Source organism: Cetorhinus maximus, chromosome 20 (genome assembly GCF_964194155.1).
Source record: "Cetorhinus maximus chromosome 20, sCetMax3.hap1.1, whole genome shotgun sequence".
Lineage (NCBI taxonomy): Eukaryota > Metazoa > Chordata > Chondrichthyes > Lamniformes > Cetorhinidae > Cetorhinus > Cetorhinus maximus.
Window position 1 is genome coordinate 12,906,912 of NC_135898.1, and position 22,491 is coordinate 12,929,402.

A 22,491-nucleotide genomic window follows, 5' to 3' on the forward strand; every position below is an offset into this window, starting at 1 on the left:
TTACCAGTAATCTTTGGCCAGAATTTTAGGTTCGGCATGTGGGCGCGCACCCGACATGCCCGAGCATAATATAAAGCGCGATGATGTCAGGCGTGCATCCCGACGTTATCACGCACCCTTGCGATATTTCACTCGGCAGGTGTGCGATGAAGACGGTGGAGCGCCCGCTATTAGTTAATGAGCCAGTTAAGACCCTTGAGACACCAATTGTCTCGGTGTTTACATAGCCCAAGGCATCGCATGGGTGCAACGGGCAGGTCACATTTTCAAAAATCTCATCCATGGGTGGGATAAGAGGGGTGAGTGGGCTTGTGAATGCGAGTTATTTGTACTTTAGCTTATAAGTTGCTGCTGCTTGCTTGTGTAAACAGGACATCTTCATTTTGCTTCAAAGTTGCTTTGACAGAAATAAAACGCTTCAGTTCAGGACTCCGGAGGTGTCATACCACTTGGGTACATCCTGGTATCAGATAGCCTTCCCTTACCCTGGGAATGGAAATTGTGGTCTCTGTTGGAGGCACCTCTTCTGAGGAGGAAGAGAGGGCCAGAAGGAGGAGGAGGCCAGGTGTCCCTATTCAGCTTCCAGGGGAGCGACCTGTGGGAGGAGAGGCACAGGCACAAGGGATGCAAGGCTAACAGGAAGTCCAAGGCGGAAGGGACCGCAGAAGAGGCCACTATCCTGCTGCCAAGGTTTACAGGCGGCGATGCAGCTACCTCAATATGTCTGAGGTGCAATGCTGAAGTAGGCTCCTCCTCTCAAGGGAGACAGTGACCTCCATCTGTCAGATGATCGGCCTTGAGATCAGCTCCGACTGTGTGGGTGGACACGCCACACCAGTAGCACTGAAGGTCACAGTGGCCCTCAACTTCTATGTGTCCGGCTCTTTCCAGGGTTAGTGGGTGATCTTTGCAGAGTCTCCCAATCAGCTGTCCACAGTTGTGTCAAACTGGTGACAGACGCTCTGTTCAGGCGTGCATTGACTTTCATTCACCACCACAAGGACGAGGCCAGCCAGGCAGAGCGAGCCAGAAGCTTTGCAGCAATTGCTGGGTCCCCCGCATCCAGGGTGCAATCAACTGCACACACGTGGCCATCAAGGCGCCAGCGGGTGAGCCGGGTGCCTTCGTCAACAGGAAGGCATTCCAGTCCATGAATATGCAGATAGTGTGTGACCATAGGATGCAGATTCTGCAAGTCTGTGCAAGGCACCCAGGCAGCTCCCATGATGCTTGCATCCTGAGACACTCCCAGGTGCTGAGGCTGTTCAGTGCTCCAGCCCAACCGGATGGATGGCTGCTGGGTGACAAGGGCTATCCCCTCAAAAGGTGACTCAAGACGCCTCTCTGCCATCCAAGAACAGAGGCCGAGCAGTGGTATAATAGGAGCCATGCCTCCATTAGGACAGTGGTAGAGAGAGCCATATGTCTTCTCAAGATGCGTTTCCGATGCCTGGACTGTTCAGGGGGCGCACTCCAATACTCCCCAGATTGTGTTTCACTGATAGTAGTTGCATGCTGCGCTCTCCACAATCTCGCACTGGAAAGGGGACACAGTGGAGGAAGATGATGTTGATGCAACTGCTCTGGCAACAGATGATGAGTCCAGTAGTGAGTCCGAGGACGAGCACGGTCAGGAGAACGCTGAGGGGATAGACGCTGACCTGGGCAACCTCCAGGGAGGCAGGGACACCCGGGACACTTTGATCCAACGCTCCTTCAGCTAGCCTGCCAAATAAAAACCACCACCACATGCCATGGCTGCAGGCTCCATGCTCGATACCTGACAGGAACATTTGCTTGGTGAACAACATGCACTATGTGCCATTTCAATAAAGTTCAATGACAAACAAGTCACTCATAACAACATGGGTTACCCTGCACCTGCAAAACAAATGAAGCACCCAGGGGCCTGTTGAACAGAAATACATTTAATGACACGATGCCTGGCATACATAATACAAATGAAATTGATAGGTATTGTCCATCACACCAATGAACATTTAATGTATAAGTGGGGGAAAAAAATATCACCAGTGATAAGCCCGTGTTGTGCTTAAGGTGCTTTAAGTTTTCATGTGCGGGTGCTTTGTCTAGGTGCTCCCCCCTCCCTGACACCGGCATTAGAGACTGCCGGCACACTCTGCTCTCCTGTTGGCCTTGATGACCTTGGCAGGCATCCTCTGGCCCGTGGAGCCTGTGCTGGCCCCGTCTGGGAGGGAGCAGCCAGTGCCACGGCTGGCATCTCCCCAGTCACCGCAGCCTCATCAGATGCCATGGTCACTGGCAGAGGGATGGAGGAGCTGCTGCCATCATCCAGAGCTCCCTGAGAGGAGTCCGCAGAGATGACAGACAGGTCATGCGCCAATGTGAGGTCACTTTGGACCTCCCTGCTCATCACTGATGGACAGACACCTAGCTGGGATACTGGGTGCCCAATCCATCTCCCACACTGACAGTGACCACCTGAGGTCATTGCTGGTGTGAGGGCTTGCTGGCCTGAGCTCAACCCCAGGTACTCCTGATTCAGCTCCTGGAGGAGCTTCTCCATGAGAGTTGCCACCCTCTCCATGGAGGAGGCAGTGCACTTGACCATGAGGGTCTTTGCATTGCTCCCTCTCCACAAGGACACCTCCACAACAGAGGCCATGGCATGTATTCCCTCATGTATCTCCGCCAGATCCTCCCGCACACCCTGCTGGATTTTCAGCATCAGCTGCCTCAGGGACGATTCCAGAAGCCCATTATCAGCCACTAACTGAGCACGTTCCTGGTCCCCAGCAGTCCTCTGACTGCCAGCACCCTGGACGCTTTCTACCTCTGCCTGTACCTCAATCGAGTGTGAAGTGCCCTCACCAATGTGCACCAAGATACTAGCTGCCAACATAATGCCCACCAAGGTGCTGGTACCTGCTTGGCCAAGAGGGTGTGATGCATTGTGATGGTTGCTGTCATCTGGGGTCAGTGGTGGGCCTTTAGGCTCCTCACCTCAATGAGCTGCCAGTGAGCCTGAAAGGAAGAACAAGGACATGTCATTTGTTGAAGTCATTACACTGTTACTTTGCATGCCTGGCACCCGGATCAGGGTGCCCTTGTCTTCCCGCTATCAATGGGGATTCCATGTTCGAGGCTCACACCAATATAGAGATTAGAGTGGAATGGTTGCAATAACAGACATTCTGACCTCAGTGCACTGTACTCTTACCTCCCTGTGGCACCCCAATCACTGCAGCCAGTTGACTTAGGCACATGGTGCCTCTCCAGCTCCAGGGCCTCCTGCTCATATTGAGTGATGATGAGTAGGTGGGGCGCTCCACCGCCAGTCCGCAACATCTTGGTATTGTTATGGGATGTCTTCTCCTGAAAGTTTAGTCCACCCTGTACCTGCAGTGCCATTGCAGCCTGGCCAACGCCACCTGTGGAATACCTCACAGGACTCAGCCGATTTGTGACCCTGGATCCACGAGACACTCATTCCAAGCAGCCAGGGCTCACCCCCTTGTCCAGATGCTGCCTCATTGACATTTGCCACTCACAGTCTAAGACCTCTGAGGTCTGGGGTTTAGGGGTGGGTGCTGGTGGGCAGCTCCTAACTGCTGTGCGAAGTGACCCATGCCAACACAGAACTCACCCTTCCCCACAGATCATCACTGAAGCGCTTACGGCACTGCACCCATGTACACCTCACCACATCATGGCAGCTGACCCTGAATGCCACCTCCTCCCAGGCATTTTTGGTGAGGTGCGGGGTCCTCCTCCTCCTGTCCCTGTGGACAAAGATCTCTCTCCTGTGCTGCCACCTCCTCTAGGAAGGCAGTGAGACACTCAGGGAAACATGGGGCCGACTACCCTGCCAACCTGCCTTCCCGCCTGCTGTGTTCACCCGCTACGATCTCCATCATGAGGTGCAAGTGCTTCACTGGCAGCCTTCGAATGGCTGCCGCGGCCGCTTTTGAATCAGCCACCGGGTCGCCATTGGACCCAGCGGACGTTGAGCACCGGCCCCCGCCTGCCCCTCTTCACTCATTCTGCAGCCACGTCTTATACTGTACGGGCCTTAATTGGCCCGCCCATGTAACTTTGCGGTGCAGAGCCGAACGCGGGTGGCAGTTGGCTTCCCGACCGACCCACCGTCTCCCGCCAAGCCCACCTGACAAGAAGAAAAGTTCTGGCCACCGTTTCTTAACTTCTCTTGACTTGGTGAAACGTTTCACCCCTTCTTTTGAGTTCAAGCTAGTCTGGTTTATTTAAAAATGCAAATGTTCCCTTTACCTCTCACATTCTAAAACTTCACCCATATTAACCCATTTAACGTTTCAAACCTAGCTTATCTTTTGAATCATCAAAGCCTTCAGACCGGCTGCCTTTAATTCAATGAAGTCCCACACACACATACAGACCTCTAGACACAGACCCCAATATTACTCTGCTTTACAATAAATTCCAATAACATTATGAAAATTATTATATCTTCCTGACACAAGCTTAAATGTCAACTCACAAGAGGAGCTCACACTGAAGAGGCAGAGTTCACAAAATGCTTGCAAAACTAGGTTGAGGTAATATGAGTCTGTAAAATCTCTCTAAGATTATAATTTTCACATGCTAAGTTCACAGTAAGCTTGTCCAAGATAAGCCAGAACTGCTAATAAAAAAGCTAACATAAGCTGTCGCTTGAAGGGATTACCATTACTGTACTATGTTGGCCTAAATGACAGGACAGCCTGACTTAAACTCTCCTTGTTCCAAGTTAGTCAAAATCAGATTATCAAAATCTCCATAGTGCAAAGCTTGTACATGCTTTTTTGTACACTCCTCATGGGTAGGACCTGGAAGTTTCAAATCATTTCCCTGCTTTATTGGGAGCCAAGTCCATTTTTTAGAGAGGCTGTTCGAGTAGCTGTGGTGACAGAGAGGTTCCAGGTTGGATCATTGCCCTGTGCCAACTTAACTGATTTCAGTCAGGTTACAATTGACCACAGGGCTCCTGCATTAGGACGGTGAAATACATCAGACAGCATCTCCCTCCTCAGCAGTGTCCAATGTCACCTAGTTCAAAGGTACACCCACAAACATTCACTCCCACCACCACCAACGCACAGTGGCAGTAGTGTGTACCATGTACAAGATGCACTGCAAGAGCTCACTAAGGCTCCTCAGACAGCACCTATCAAACCCTCAACCACTACCATCCAGGACAATGGCAGCAGACGGTTGGGAACACCACCACCTGGAAGTTCCCTTCCAAGCCACTCACAATCCTGACTTGGAAATATATTGATGTTCCTTCACTGTCACTAGGTCAAAATCCTGGAACTCCCTACCTAACAGCACTTTAGGTGTACCTACACCACATGGACTGCAGCGGTTCTAGAAGGTAGATCACCACCACCTCAAGGACAATTAGGGATGGGCAATAAATGTTGGCCTAGCCAGTGACGCCCACATCTCATGAGTGAATTTTTTAAAAATTGGACTCAGCTGCAATGCCGAGTAACTGCTTTGCACTGATCAGTCTCATACCAAGTGGTAACACAGTTGAATTTCTATTGCAGTGTTGGCTTGTGACTCTTACACCCATTATAGTTACCCAAGAGCCTCAGTTAGATGCTGCAAACATGTACATAGAATATAAAGAAACAGGCCATTTGTCTAACCAGTCCATGATGGCATTTTGGCTCCACTCAAGCCTCCTCCCATTCTTCCTCTTCTAACTCCATCAGCATCAATCTCTGTTCCCTTCTTTCTCGTATGCCCCTTAAATTCATCTACACTATTTGCCTCAAACATTCCTTGTGGTAGTGAGTTTCCTACTCTCTCTGGGTAAAGAAGTTTCTTCTGAATTCCCTATTTAATTTCATGGTGACTATCTAAAATTGATGGCCTCGAGTTTTGCTCTTCCCTCTAAGTGGAAACCATCTCCAAGTGAGATTTTAATTCCCTCAAAACCCATCCGCTTGCACAGAATTGAAATCAGTTCTCTGTGTCTAATCTATTAAAAAGTGTCATAACATTAAACACTTCTTTAAGTATTTATAAAGGATATTTGCTTTAACTGTTCTTCGACAGTTCTCCTGATCTCCCACCATAGCTTTGGTGGGAGTTCAGCAGAAAGGGCTTAAATTATAGTGAGAAATGGGGAGAGGTCGTGCAGGTATTTTACCCTACAAAAATGTGTGAGGAGGGAAGTTTTATTAGACTAATACTATTAACTTTTAATCTAAGTGATGAGTTTCGATGACAGAGCAACCAGCAACCAGAAGTTAGTATTTGGTGTGCACCCAGCTCCAGTTCCAAACCAAAAACAATCATGAACACCACAGAAAGACTGATCTGCATCTTTTCAGTGGAAGCATCAAGTGGTTCTTTTGAAGACCATTGCTTTTGTTGCTAATTTGGCTTTACCCAAGAAAATTAGCCTCAGCATTCCCCAAACAAGGCTTGAAATAGTGTTAGAACTCTGAATTCAATCATCAATGGCCCTTAGCCCATTTCAGGGAGTCCTAACTATGAGGTAATTGGGCCCTCGGGTATCTATTTCTTGTCTGAAAAATAAGCACCGTGTGATCCAATTTCTGGGCCATTGACTTTTCAGGATTGTTATTAAAACTGAATGTGTTTATTCCAAATTAGCCCTTCTCTATCTTGTAAGTCTCTCCACTTCCCCATCCTTTCCCCACGTGGAAATCAGCTTTACAATTATGCAGAACCATTAATGTTATTAAATATCACAACATGCTTTGCAAAGATGGAAAGTTGCCAAAAATTAAGATTTGAAGGATTGGGACATGGGAACTGATAATATTGACAACGCTTCTGTGAAGCAGCTTGGGGTGTTTTCTATGTTAAAGTTGATATACAGATACAAGTTGTTGTTGGTTAAGTAGGTTTGGAGAAGGCTTAAGAAAGATCAAATAAGGTGAAATCTCTCAGAATGGTTGAAGGCTTTGCACTTGAAGAGCTGTAAAAGATGCAAAGGTAGCTAGAATCAGATAGGCAGGGAGCATGTACTGGGATATGGAGCAGAACGAGTTTCAGAGGATAGTGAGGGGCACGGAGAGATTTGTAGTTGCGGACAAGGATTTTGCAATTGATGTGTGGATATTTTTAATGTATTGAAGGAAGAATGTGCAAAGGAGCAAGATGGGCAAAAGACTTAGATTAGGATAGGATGTGGATAGCGGAGTTTACAGTAATTTCTAATGGATAAACAAGCAAGGCGAGAAAGGAACAGCGGGTAATCAATTCTGAATCATCCTCCCATGCAACCGCATTCTCTCTTCATTTAACCCTGCTTACCTTGGCTCTGGCCACTAGACAATCCTCCTCTTCCCACTACGTACTTAACGTTGCTATATTGAGGGAATGCTGTACTGTCAGTGCTGCTATCTTTCAGATGAGATGTTAAACCGAGGCCTACCTGTCCTTGCAGATGGACTTAAACGATCCCATGGCACAATTCAAAGAAGAGTAGAAGAGTTTTCCCCTGTGTCCTAGCCAATATTTATCCTGAACTACTAAAACACGATCTGGTTATTATCATGTTGCTGTTTGTTGGATCTTGCTGTGCATACCTTGTCTGCTGCATTTCCTACATTACAACAGTGACTATACTACAAAAGTGCTTCAGTGGTTGTAAAGTGCTTTGGTATGTCCTGAGGCTGTGAAAGGTGCTATATAAATACAAATTATTGCTTTCATTACCATGTAATACTGTAGTTCCTTGAATGTCTCCATGCAAAATTTAATTATTTATGTTTTGGAGGTTCTTATGCTTTGAAGACAGCTGTTGTTTTGTAGCATGAATAATGAGTGATGCATGCACTGTACTTCTTGTCCTATTTCTACGGACTTGAAATGGCCATTCAGCCCCTCAAGTTTGTTCTAGAATTCTGTGAGTTTATGGCTGATCTGTGACCTAATTCCATATAACTGCCTTTTTCCCATATTCCCTTAATACCTTTGGCAAACAAAAGTCCATCAAACTCAGGTTTAAATTTAGAAAAGGATAGATCTAGCTTCAAGTGCCATTTGCAGAAGAGAGTTCCAAACTTCTACTACTCTTTCCTAATTTTATTCCTGAAAGGTCTGGTTCTAATTTTTAGGCTCTGTGCCATAGTCCCAGATATTAGTAGGATCCAAGCCAATTGGTGAAGCCAAAACCAAGACAGAGCTTTGCTTTATCAAGAGAATTTATTGACTTGTTTAGTTTCACTGCTCCCCTCCCATATACCCAGCATCCTAACTATCCCTTATTTATATGTGCTCAAAGGCAATTAATATCCATCACCTATTTCTCTTATCTCAACAATTTAATTGACAAGCCATGAACACTAGACTCCCCAAATGGTTCTCTCTGCCCTAAATATTCTTTTAATATTTAAATAATTGAAAACTTCAATTAAATCACCCCTTAACCTTCTAAATTTTAGGGAATACAACTCTAGTTTGTATAATCCCCCTTCATAATTTAACTCTTGGGAGTCCAGGTATCATTCATATAACTCATCATTGCAGTCACTCCAAGGCCAATGTATCCTTCCTAAGGTGTGGTGCTCCCCAAATGACACTCACTAGAATGTCCAAAGATAGTACAATCACACGTGAGTGAGAACTTGGAAAGACTCATGGGTTAAGTGAGTTTCATTGCAGAGGAGTTGTTTAACAATAGTTGTATGATTGCAAGATTCTGTTTTTAGCCTTCCTCTTGATATTTGAAGCTTCATTACCAGTGTTATTTCATTGATAAGTCTATCATGTGTGTCAGAGAAGCTTGAAGGATTACATCCCAGGGTTTACAGCAACACCTTTGGGATGTCTGGAACAAAATTAGTTTATCCTACTTCTTGGAGCCTTGGTTTGTGATTACAGAGGGTATGAACATTTTACAGCCCTGAGAGAGAAAGAAAGAGGGGAAGGAATTAATGAGAGAGAAAGTGAAAGTGAGAGTTTTTATTTATTTATTCACAGAATAGGGCCATAGCTGACAAGCACAACTTTATTACCCATTCCTAATTTCCCTTGACAAGATGGCAGTGAGCTGTCTTCATAGCTCATCATTTGTTACAAGGCTATGCCCTTTTTTTTTGAAAATTTAATTTTTCAACTTTCAACCGACTGGAAATTTTGCAATTCAAACTGAGACAGAGCAAACTGCTTAAAAATGTAAGGCCGTATTCCAAGTTGAAGATGAGAGGCCAAGAAATAACTTTCAGGGGAAGTGTGAAGAGACATTTCCTATAATCCAGGCACCCATTGAAACTCATAACTGTCTAAGGAAGAGACATTAAAAATGCAAAGTACTGGATATTGAAACAATTGCTGTCACAGACAGACCCACCCGAAACCTCTTGGAAATATACAAACGGGTGAAGTATTTCAAGGCAAGGCTACCAGCCACCAGAGAGAGATTACAAGTGACACAGGCGGTGTCAGGAAAGTCTTCAGCAAAGGAAACAGGTTGAGGGCTCTGTCTTTCCCTCCCTCTCTTTTGGAATAAGCATATCACCCGGTTCAAGAAGCCAGCTCTACCAGAAAGCTACCAGTGATTCAAGATCTCATAATAATTGCAACATCTTCCACATCGGACTGCTTCCAAGAAGCCAGCTAACCTGAATCTGCTGCAATATTTAAAATTTATGTCTCAAGGACACTTAACCGTATATTCTTTTCCCTTTTTTTTTATTGGACTCTAACTCCCCACATTTCTGATACATGTGTGTGTGTGTGTGGTCCCGAGTGACTGCATGAGGGCAGAATGCTTGGTGTCTCATTTTTATTATTTTTCTCAGGTTTAGTGGGTAATAAATTTGCTCTTTGATTCAAAGAAAACTTGTTTGATTGGCTACTTCATGCTCACAGCTTAAATAGTTAAATACATTCTAATTTGGAAAGGCATATGCTCATAAAAAAGAAATTTTGAACCTTTGTTCTGACCAACCAAGGAGGTTGAATAGAGGAGAGTCAGTTCACCTCTTCTCACCTGGTCATAATACATTTCATAGAGTCAACCATATTGCTATGGGCCTGGACTCATACATGGGTAAGACCAGGTGAGGACAGCAGATTTTCTTCCCTAAAAGGACATGAGTGAACCAGTTGTTTCCTACAATAATCTGGTAGTTTCATGGTCACTATGACTGATCCTGACTTTTTATTCCAGATTCATTTAATGAACTGAATTCAATTCATAAACTGCTATGGTGGGATTTGAACTCGCATCTCTGCACAGACACTATTTTGCTGGCAAGAAATCATTATGGGAAAATGTAATGGGTGTACATGGTCACCTATCAGCATTTTAAACTGACTGTCAGCATTAAAAATGTGAACCTGTTTTATTTTAAATGGAGTTATAGCTCAGTTTAACAACAGCCAAAGTTATGGGGAGACAGTGGCGCAGTGATAATGTCACTGGACTACTAATCTGGAAAGCCCAGGCTAATGCCTGGGGGATCATTGATTCAAATACCCCTCTCCTGCCCCACCTCCTCCCAGATTGCAACTGGTGGAATTTGAGTTCAAATAATTCAATTCAATTGATGAATTTTTTTTTTTTAAATTCTGGAACTGAAAGCTAGAAAAAGCATAAAAAACTGTAAGGACCTAACATTGACTTAGGCGCTGGAAACAACAATGGAACAACTGACCCTACAAAGTCCTCTTTATTAACATCCAGAAGCTTGTGTCCCACAGAAAAGTCAAGCAACAGCCTGGCATAGTCATACTCACCAAATCATACCTTACAGGCAATGTTCCAGCAGAGGCAGTGGAACAGTGGTATATAGTCAGGAGGGAGTTGCCCTGGGAGTCCTTAACATTGACTCATGGCGTCAGATCAAACAGGGGCAAGGAAACCTCCTCCTGCACTCCCTCAGCTGCTGAACCAGTACTCCTCCATGTTGAACACCACTTGGAGGAAACATTTGAGGGTGGCAAGTGCATGGAATGTACCCTGGATGAGGGACTTCACTGTCCATCACCAGGAGTGGCTTTGTCGCATCACTCCTGGCCGAGTCCTCAAGGGCATGACTGCCAGACTGGGCCAGCAGCAGGTGGTGAGGGAGCCAGCAAGAGGGAAAAACCTACCGGATCTTGTCCTCACCAATCTACCGTCATAGATGCATGACACAGATGCTGAGTCTACCCTCCATCATGTTGTGTGGGTTTGTTAAGCTCAGTTTCAGTTCTGGGCCACTCGGCTCCTGACTTCATTGCAGCCTTTGTCCAAACATGGACAAAAGAACTGAACTAAACACGGGAGGTGAGAGTGACTGCCTTTGATAGCAAGGCAGCATTTGACCAAATGTGGTATCAAGGAGCCCTGGCAAGGTTGAAGTCAATGTGAATCAGGGCATAAAATCTCCACTGGTTGGAGTCATACCTAGCATAAAAGAAAATGGCTATTTGGGGCCAATCATCTCAGGCGCAGGACACTGTTAGAGGAATTGTTTTTTGTTCGCTCATGGGATGTGGGCATCGCTGGCCAGGCCAGCATTTATTGCCCATCCCTAAATTGCCCTTTTTTCAGAGGGCAATTAAAAGTCAACCACATTGTCATGGGTCTGGAGTCACATGTAGGCCAGGCCAGGTAAGGATGGCAGATTTCCTTCCCTAAAGGGCATTAGTGAACTAGATGGGTTTTTACAACAATCGGTAATGTTTTCATGGTCATTATGAGACTTTTAATTCCAGATTTTTTATTGAATTCAAATTTCATCACCTGCTGTGGTGGGATTCAAACCCGGGTCCCCAAAGCATTACCCTGGGTCTCTGGAGTACCAGTCCAGTGAAGATACCACTGTGCCACAGCCTCTTCCTCCTCAGTAGTGTCTTGGGCCCAACCATCTTCAGCTGCTTCATTAATGATTTGCCTTCTTTCATTAAGTTAGAAGTAGGGATGTTCATTGACAATTTGATTGCACAATGTTCAGCGCCATTTACGGCTCCTCTGATACCAAAGCAGTCTGCGTCCATATGCAGCAGGATTCAGGCTTGGGCCGATAAGTGGCAAGTAACATTCCCGTCACCACAAGGCAAGAGAGAATTTAACCATCTTCCCTTCACATTCAATGGCATTACCATCACTGAATCTGCCAATATCAACATCCTGGGGATTACCATTGACCAAAAACTGTACTGGACTAGCCATATAAATACTGTGGATACAAGAGCAGGTCAGAGGCTAGGAATCCTGCAGTGAGTAACTCACCTCCTGACTCCCCGAAGCCGGTCCACCATCTACAAGGCACAAGTCAGGAGTGTGATGGAATACTCTCCACGTGCCTAGTTGAGTGCAGCTCCAACAACACTCGAGAAGCTCAACACCATCCATGACAAAACAGCCCGCTTGATCAGCACCCCATCCACCAACTTTAACATTCACTCTCTCCACCACCGATGTACAGTGGCAGCAGTGAGTGCTAGATACAAGATGCACTGCAGCAACTCACCAAGGCTCCTTTTATCAGCACCTTGTAACCTCTACCACTTAGAACAACAAGGGCAGCAGAAACATGGGAACACCAATACCTGCAAGTCCCGTTAGGGTACACACAATCCTGACTTGGAACTAAATCTGTCGTGGGATCAAAATCCTGGAACTGCTTTCTGAGCAACACTAAGTGTACCTGGAACAGATGGACTGCAGCAGTTCATAACCATCTTCTCAAGGGCAATTAGGGATGGGCAATAAATGCTGGCCGTGTCAGCGACATCCACATCCCATGAAAGAGTAAATAATGGTCATACAAACATACTTATTCACCAGCTATGATCTTCAAACCACTTAAAATGAAAAGTCCATATAATTTGCCACCTGCCTTTGACCTGCCAAAGAGTTAGGTATAGCAATAATGAGCTAGTTTCATCTTGTGATTGTAGAACGCACTATTGGTTTGGGACTCTTGTGTGCGCGTTATAAAAGGTTTTGGTTCAAAAATTAACTTGAGGTACTTGGATTCCCAATAAATGGAACTGGATTCCATACATATGTATTCAAGTCCCAATAACTGCTTTTACTTCAATGTATTTTGAATATCTGTAACTATTTCAAAATAAACTAAGTTTCTTGCTTGAAATTAGACTGCAAAATCCTATCAAATAAATGGGTGGAATTATGTTTATAAACCACCTGGGGATAAGCACCACCCAGGCACAGTGCAGAAAAGAAAACTAGGTGGGATCAATCACATGACATTAACAGTCCAACTGAATTTCCTTCTATGCCTGGAAAAACAATTTAACAGGATCTGTGGGGGATCTGCAATGATCCCCTCCAAATTTTAATTCCTTCTGCCGTGTCCAGGTGACACTGTCCTGAAGTGTCAAAAATTAAAATTTTCTGAAGAAAATCAATCTCATGCCTCTGGCACTTGCATCTCCCATCAATGAACCAATATTCCTGCAAACTGAGCTTTGTTTACTTTTAGTCTTTTCCACTGCAATTAAAAAAGGAATACTTGATACCTGATGTCACACGATACTGTCAATCTAACTGCTGGAAAGCAGGCAGATATTCATGCTGCTTGGAACCTGTAGTTTTTATGCTAGTCAGTCTCTGCTGCTGTCTCTGATTGCTGTTCTTGATATAACAGAAAGTAGAGATAACAAGTAAACTGAGGGGGAAGTTTTTGATAATTAATAACTTTGTACATTTTCAAGTTAAATATATCTCCACTACTCTGCTCTCCAATACAGCCTGGTGGCCAAAAAGGTCACTGTATCCAGGCCTCCGTCAGTAACTTGGTCCCAGATTTTCATCACCGGGTTGGGTTTGCCGAGTTGAGAGATTTCCTGTCTCGGTGAACCCAATTGTCTGCATGGAGGTCGGATTTTCAATCATGGGGTCGGACTTCAATGGAAGTCTGGGCGGGTGACCCCAGAATGAATGCGGAGGCTGCCTGGTGCATAGGCGGGCTGGGCGCAAGGCCTGCCTCTGTGCTCCGGCACTGTGTTTAAATAAATTAAAATAATAATAACTGGCCCTCACCCCACCACACACTCCCTATGTCCCATCCATGCCAAACTTTGCCAACCCATGCTCCCCACCCATCCATGACCTTTCACACCCCTATGCCAAGTTAGTGCCCCTTACACCCCATTGCACAAGACTCCATGCCAACTTATTGCCTCTCTAACCAGTTCCCTTATCTCCACACCCCCATTCTAACTTAATGCCCCTTTACCCATCCCATTTTCTCCAATATCCCTATGCCAAATCTTGCCTGCCCTTGTCCCCTACCCACTATTTGCCCTTACCCCCTCCATGCCAACAGTTCCATGACAAGTTTGGTACTTTGTGGACAGCTTTGACACTGCCTGGACAGCTCTTTAATTGTTCCTTGACAGGTTTGACAGCTCCTTGACAGCTGGATAGTTCCAATGAGTTTGTGCATAAAAACTGCAAAATCATGTTCACTTTTAACAATTTCCAAGGGAGCCTTACCTATCCCAAAGGTGCCTCGGGATCCAATCCAAAGGGATACCTTACCTCTCCAAAAAGGTACCTGGCTATCCAGATGCATCCGCCTTTTTCACACCTCCTCTTACCTGTTCTAATCTGTACACTCTGGATTCTACACTCCTGTTCTTCCAAAATGCCACTTCAGTGAAGGTAGCTGGTGATTTAAATGATCAGCTGCCTCCACAAATCATGCGTGCGCGCGCAAACCCCGGCCCGACTCCAGTCCCACCCCCATGAAGATGGAAAATGCTGAGTTCAGGGGGTGGGAATTGGAATTTTCAGCCATTCTGGAATTTTTGCTCCAGCATGGCGAAAATCCAGGCCTTGGAAAGCCAGTTCTGACATGGAGATGATATTGTCTCTAATTCTTGCTGCCCTTCCTTTTGATCTCATCACAGCAGGAGTCACAAGTCAAATATAAAGGGTGCACATATCAACGACAGACCTGTGCTTGGCTACTTACAGAATGTCCCCTGCATCCCAATACTCTGGCTGTTATGTCACTTGTAGACTCTGCTTCGTATTTCCCTTCTGCTCGTAGATCTTCCCCTTAATCCTGTGCTGTAGCAATCGTATGCTCCCCTAAATGTCAGCAATGTGTTCTACCAGTTGTAGACTCTCCCCTGGATCTCGTCTCTTCCAAACTCAATCACTTAATTGTACCTTTTGTAAACTCTCCTTGGCAATCTAACTCTGTGCTGCGCTACTTGTGCTCCCCTGTTCTTCAGCACTCTGCTGTGTCATTTGCAGACTCTTCCCTATACTTAAAGTGACCGATTAAGTAAGAGCTGACTATTTTTGGAGAATCCAATGTGGAGGAGAATTAAAACCTTTGACTGCAAAAATAGTTGAGATTTAAACTGATGAGTCATTCCAACTAGAAAAGGGGGAAAGTTGTGTCAATTCTAAGAGAGCAAATGGGAATCAAGACTGGATGAAAGTGTTTCAGATTCTACTCAGCCTGTTATTTATTACTGGAAGTTTTCTTTGTTTTCAACCTAATTATCTCTGTAGCACTCAACAATAAGAATTACATGACTGTGGATGAGAAATGTTAGAAAAACATATCCACATGGTACCTAGCTAATGTAGCATTTTACTGTCTTGTCCTTCCTTTACTAGTTGACACCAAATAAACATTGTCATAAAGCTGGTAATGTCAACTCCTCACAAATTAACCATAAATCAGGAGAAATGCTCTATCTATTTCAAACACTGGAATTTTTTGCTTCTTTGATGGGACTGCCTGTCCTGTGCAGATCCCCAAACTGTTGCTGATGCAGAACACATTCAAAACTTTGTTCTTCAAATTTCTCATCTTTGGCATTGTTTTTGGAGAATTAAGTTGGGTGCATATTTCAACTCACTGGGTTCCTGAAATAAATCAAGAACCCTGTCACATCACGATTTTTGTGTTGACATCCTTAATTATTCAAAATATTTTGATTGCTGTACGGTTCCTTTGAGAAGTACTATAATTAAGAAACCTAACTTAAAGCTGATACCATCTATTTAAAACTACTACCTCCTGACACAAAATTGATCATATTCAGTTAGCTTTATATCACTAAGAAGCATGAGAAGGAGTGCAACAAAGGTTCACTAGATGATTCCTGGGATGAAAGGATTGGCCCACGAGGAGAGATTGGGTAGGATGGGCCGATACTCTGAAGTTTAGAAAAAATGAAAGGTGATCCCATTGAAACATATAAAATTCTGAGAGCGCTCAACAGGGTAGATGCTAAGAAGCTGGTTCCCAAGGCTGAAGAGTCTAGAACTAGAGGCATAGGTTAATAATAAGGGGTTGGCCATTTTGGAATATGATGAGGAAAAATTTCTTCACTTAGAGGATTGTGAATTTTCAGAATTATGTATCCCAAAGGGCTGTGGGTGCTGAGTCACTGAGTATTTTAAAGACTGAAATTGATAGATTTTTGAACACAACGGAAATCAGGGGATATGGGGAAAGAACAGGAAAGTGAAGCTGCAGAAGAAAACCAGCCATGATTTTATTGAATGGCAGTGGAGATTCAAGGAGTCATATAGCCTACTCCTGTTCTTGGTTCTTAGAAGGGCTAAAGCCCGTTTTGAATGACAACCCCAGCCTAGCAGGTAAAAGGGAGAATAGTAATTAGAAATCTGTAGTTTGTAGGAGTAAGGGAAGGTAAGGATTAGGAAGTCACAGTTTCTGGTCCTGGGCAAAGAATGAGTAGAAGATTGTGCAATGAGTCATGATTTCAACTAATGCATGGCTGGGGAGGAGAAAAAGGTGTTGGATGACCTGCTTGGAGCTTAGGAGAAACCAGAGGAAGGCATTAATTAACTAGGGGAGCAGCGTAAATGAAAAAGAGATTAAGATGCAAGTAATCCCATTTCTTTACTCTCATACTCAGCTACACCGTGCATCAAAGCAATCAGCCCTAGTGAAGGTTGGACTACTGGGGGTGCTATGGTCATCATTATCGGGGACAATTTTTTCGATGGACTGCAAGTTCTATTTGGCACCATGCTCGTTTGGAGTGAGGTAGGTTACCATTGGAGCTGTAATCCTTTGTAGGCTACCAAATTTTGACAGAGTTCAATCAAAAACAGTGGAAATGGAGAGGATGGATTAAAGAGTAGTGAATGAATTTGACAATTACCTGAATATATTTTTAAATGGCCTGCAATTTTATTTCAAGCCCCATTATCCTAACTCATGGTGTAGTATGCCAACCATCATTAGGACTTTCAAAGGCTATTGAGCAATAACCAGGCTTCCTGATGATTCTATTGATAAAGCCAATGACTGGTATGAAACTGAGCCACACAGATCAAGAGAATCCCAGGCCCAATCTCAGCTCTCTGCTGAGTTAGCTGCAATCAGCTATATCAGCACAAAGGGAGCTACAATTGGTTGCAGTAGATTACAGAGATCAGATAAATAAAGTCAGCCAATGTTTCCACTTCTGATTAATGCTTAGTGATCTCTTCCAGAAAATACATGTGTATGGACATCACGGAAGAATAACAAGGGGCCCAACTTGATGTACCTCACTCCTAGGCTCACACACGAGAAAGACAGCCCATTGAGTGAGGTACAGGAGATCTACCAAGGCCATGGAACTGTACCCCAGTAAATCAGGGAAGGAGGGGAAAATATTTTAATCAAGCAATGGAATAATTTTCAATTCTATCATGGAAGTGGAAAAGTTCAATCAGCAGTGTCTAGCTTGGCACACGATAATAGTTGGACCAATTGAAGATAAAAGCAAAATACTGCAGATGCTGGACATCTGAAACAAAAACAGAAAATTCTGGAAAAACTCAAGCAGATCTAACAGCATCTGTGAGAAGAGAAAAAAAAAACAGAGTTAACGTTTTGAGTCCTTATCACTCTTCTTCTGAATGCTGAGTTTTTCCAGCATTTTCTGCTTTTGGACCAAACTGAAGAGTTGAGATGGTCATGACTAACAGAAGAATCACATGCAATAAAGTCAGACTTCGGAAGAACTGGAGGTGGGCCATAGTTAGCTTGGTCAAACCTATAATGCCATATTCATATCCAAACACTTTTCCCTTCTCATGCCTTTCAGCTAATTACTCCCCATGCCATCCGAGTACAGACTCCTCCCCGACACATTCCAGGAGTGGTGGAGGTCACCCTTTCCTACAAGTCCAAACAATTCTGCAAAGGTGCACCTGGAAGATTCATCTACACAGGTGGGTTGACTTCTTGCCATATTGAAAGGAAGTTTACAAAGCAGATAGGGAATTTGGTGTGCGGTGGGATGAATGCTGATGGGACTGGCGCAATAGCATGAAAGTCTTTCTGCCTGCTGGCTGTGAGGGCAGTCTCAGTCCAGTTGTCATACAATCCAAAACTATACAAGCTCAGCATAACTGGATGTTAAATTGGCAATGTCGTTCAAAGACCAGAAGATGCTTCATGTGGGGAAATTTTAAAAAGTCACAGTCGTGAAATTGGGGGTTACTATTCTGAGGTTAGGGCTGCAGGAAAATAATGGGAGATACTGAGGGCGCATTGTTCTCCTGCAAGTGTGCTATGTTTAAGGAGAACTTGATGCCAAAACTGGTCATCTGACATCTGGAGAGAATTCCTAATCCTGGCATTTTTACCCAAAATGCAGAGGCGCTTCCATCACCATCATGAGTGAATGGACGTTGTAAACTTTTCTAAACAGGCAAATATAAAACATCAATCAAAGCAAAAAAGTCATTGGCATCAGAATCATGGGTGATTAATGTCAAAGTGCATGGAACCACAGTGCAGTCAATACAAGGTGTGGTTTTTGCACTCCTCAAATCCAAACAGAAGATCAGGCCTCTTTAACACCGTTTTTATCCCACTGTTTGGTATCTCCTTGTGTTGTTCTCCACCTCTTACTTTTCAGTCAGTGCCCAGTTGCACGCATTTCCAAACGAAACAATGGAAACAACAGCTGGAAGTGCCAGCTCCTAGAGCTAGGCTCCAAAAGGATTCCAGATTAAAAAATACTCCGAACGGAAGGGAGGAAAAATAAAGCTGGAAGCTTGACAGATTGGAACTGAGCTTTTAAACTGTTGTAAATGAGTTGGACAGGATCTTGTGAATACCATAAAAATGGCTCATTTAACCAGATGGCGCATTCATTAATTCACCTTCCTGGGCTCTTCAAGTGTACAGCATTTTTACCATGGGGTATAGCCGATTGAGACTGACCCACTCTATACCCAAGATGAGTTGATTACGTGGCAGCGGCTCACTGCAGCCCAGTGACATGAATGTACTGTTGAAGGCAGAGTCGGGAGAGAACTGAAACCCTTGTACCCTTTTCCTAACTGTCCTTAATCAGTGCATTTTGGAGAGGAAGATGTGCTCGTCGGGAGAAGAGGAGACATTGCGGGATTGTTCAAGGTGACATTGTCACTCCAAAAGGGTAGTTTGGTGGGGGGCAGATTCAGCAACTGTAATCGTATATTGGGGACTATTGTAGGATCCCCTTGAAGAGATGGACGTTCGGCAGGTTGTGAAGTTAGTCACTTGTAGTTTCTTCTTACCAGGAGGTCAAGTTTCTTCACAGGTAGACTTGGAACATAAGCCAGGCTAGGAAACCTTTGGATGTAACAGTCTCCAAATTTAAAAAGGCATGGATCTATGGCCTTTCTGCTACTGATCTTTTGCAGCTGGTGGTCTGATCAAACTGACCGAATAGTTTTTCTCTGGTTCTTGGAATAATAAAGAACTTGGTATCAGAAGCTAGTTTGAGTCACATGGTGGCAATTTTCAGTGCCTTCCATTGTCGATATAATGGGTTAGAGTTAGGGTGATTGATACACAAATGGGAAATGTTTGATAACCTATCAACATACCAGCTGTGAGATGCTTACTGGAAGATCTTATTTGATATTCCATCCTGATAGATCTGGCTGTCATGATTTGTTAGATCACTTCCATTGAGCTGCAAAGGATTGTCTCTTTGCACCTGAAAAATCCATTTGCATTTGAGAACTTTCCAGGGGGATTTTCAGGCATGAGTTAATCTTCTGTCTGTGAAAATTATTGCAAAAGTCACCTGACCCTTGGCAGACCTTTTAACAGTCTTATTCATGTCCTTGTTCAAATAAGAGAAAGTTCCAGAAAATTATACTGAGTGCAGTCTGCATAAAAAGTTTTGAACAGGACATGCCTTCATTGGGCTCGACACACCAGCAGCTAAGAGAACATGAACACAGTGAGATGGTCATAAGGCAGGTGTAATGAAAAGGTCCTCAACCTGAAACATTAACTCTGTTTCTCTCTCCATAGATGTTGCCTGACCTGCTTAGTATTTCCAGCATTTTCTGTTTTTATTTCATATTTCTAGCATCCACTATTTTGTTTTTGTTTTGTGGTAATGAAACGTGTTTTATATCACAGTGAGAATGATTTCTTCATATGTTAAGATGGCCGATGCTCCGAATTCATCTTGTTTATAATGTGAATGGATCCAGAGCACTATTTACAACACCAATACCACGGAACAGTAACAAAGGGCAGATAACAGGGGTGGGGGGAAGTTTAGGAGCGGGAGCGTGGAGGCGTGCTTCCAATCGGCACCCCCAATTGGGGGCGCACCGCCATTTTACGTAGCGTGACGTCGGCCAGGAAGCGCTATGCTTCCTGTGCAGGCAGAGGGGGGATTCCCTAAGCCGAGATTGCGCTCTTTCGTGCTTGCACACGAAAGAGCACACTCATCTCCCTGAGGCTAAGTGTGGCCTCAGGGAGATTGGCTCCACACTAAAAAATCTTAAAATTAAAAAAAAAATTTCCCTGACATGTCCCCTCATTTGACACTGTCACATGAGTTGGGACATGTCCATCACTTTCAAAGACACTTTTATTACATTTTTTAAAACTTACATGAAACCTCATCCCGCCCGTGGATGAGGTTTCATGCTTTTTCTAATGCCCACCAGGGCTCCCGGCCTGCCCGCCAACCTTAAGGTTGGACAGGCAGGTCCACTAATTACTTTAATGAGTTAGTCAATGGCCTCAATTGGCCATTGACAGGTTGGCAGGCACACAGCTGATTCTGCTGAGCCCCCGCCTACCTGGGAAAATTTAAATGGGGCGGGGTAACATCAGGATTTCCGCCCAACGTCATCCCGCGTCATTTTACGCGTCGGCGAGCGGGCCCCGTCCCCTGCTCGTCGAGCAGGAAACCCTGGCCAAAGTTACACTAGAGGAGTTTAGACTTCCCCACAGCAGACATCCACTGGGCCATAACCTCCTGCTTGCGTCGGAAAGTGCTGGCCCACAGAAATTAGAAGAAATAAACTCACAGTTACGTGGTCTTGAAAACTGCGGTGCCATTTCCGTTCATTGGAGCTTCTTGGGGCCTGCATCGAAAGAATCCTCGCAAGCCCCAGCAAAGTCTAAATTCAGTGTATTCATTAGGCCACACCCCCTTTTTAATTGGCACTCGCTGCCGTAAAGCAGGTAAGTTTATAGAGCCAAGGAAATTGACAGGCCAGGGGAAGGTAAGTGTCTAAGGTAAGTAGATCTTTGGGATTTGGGATTTGAGGGTGTCCGGAGGTCGGGGTGCGGGGTGGGGGGGTGTCCGGAAGTTGGTGGGGGAAGGGGGTCCAAACGTCGGGGGGGGGGTGGGGGGGGGAATGAGGATCTGGAGGTCAGATTTATTGGAGGTTGGGTGGGGGTGTACGGAGGCCGGCGGGGGGGGGAACCAGAGGTCAGGGGAGCGTTGAGGGATCTGGAGGTCAGTGGGGGTCCGGAGGGTCTGAAGTCTGGGGGTGGAGGGGTGGGGCGTTCAGAGGTGTGGGGGGGGTAAGGGGGGGGGTGCTGGGAGGGACTGGTGGTCGGGGTTCTGAGGTCTGGGGACGGATCCGAGGTCTGGGAAAGGGGTGTTGCGGGGTGTCCAAGGTTGGGGGGTTCGAGGTCTGGGCCAGAGGGTCTGAGGTCACTGGGAGGAGTAGGTCAGGTCTGAGGAGGGGTGGGATCCATTGTTTGCGGGGGTGGTGGGTGTGGAGTGGGGTTATCGGAGGTCGGAGAGGGGCTGGGGGGTGAGTTCTGTAGGCAGGGCGGGGATTGTGGGGGAGTCCCGTGGGGTCAGCCTGGGTCTTTACAATAGCTGCCTAGAAATTAGAAGAGGTTTTAATTCTTCTAACTTTCTATGGGTAACCTTTGGTATAACCCAGGCATAACTATCCGAAGTTTGAGATTTAAATTGCATTTTCCGATGGTTCCCAGTGCAGCGCAATTGTCCAGAGGAAGTTAGCACTTCTGGGCAATTGCCATGCAAAGCCTTGCCTGGGAACTTGCCAGAGTGATTCCCCAGCTCGTCTTTGGGGTACCACACAAATCCGATGCTGGGAGCTCAGAAGTTACGGGCCATTATTCCCAACAATAAAAAATGGCAGGGAGCAGCATTAAACATCACTCTTGGAAAGCCAGCTCATAAGAACGGCTCATTGTCTCTGGGGGACAAGCACCACCTTGCTTATGTCAAACCACTTGCTTTTAAGGACAGTTGGAAACAGATTCACAAGGG

General features: G+C 45.2%; 1 protein-coding gene across 3 annotated transcripts in view; it reads left to right on the forward strand.

Annotated features, from left to right (window-relative positions):
• Positions 1–22,491, forward strand: part of LOC144694851 (transcription factor COE2) — a 257,043-nt gene that overhangs the window by 169,137 nt on the left and 65,415 nt on the right. For all 3 annotated transcript variants that reach the window (XM_078565496.1, XM_078565497.1, XM_078565498.1), the window contains exons 9-10: positions 16,855–16,985; positions 18,037–18,163. In XM_078565496.1, coding sequence (XP_078421622.1) covers positions 16,855–16,985; positions 18,037–18,163 — 258 coding nt within the window. The remainder of the gene's footprint in view (positions 1–16,854; positions 16,986–18,036; positions 18,164–22,491) is intronic.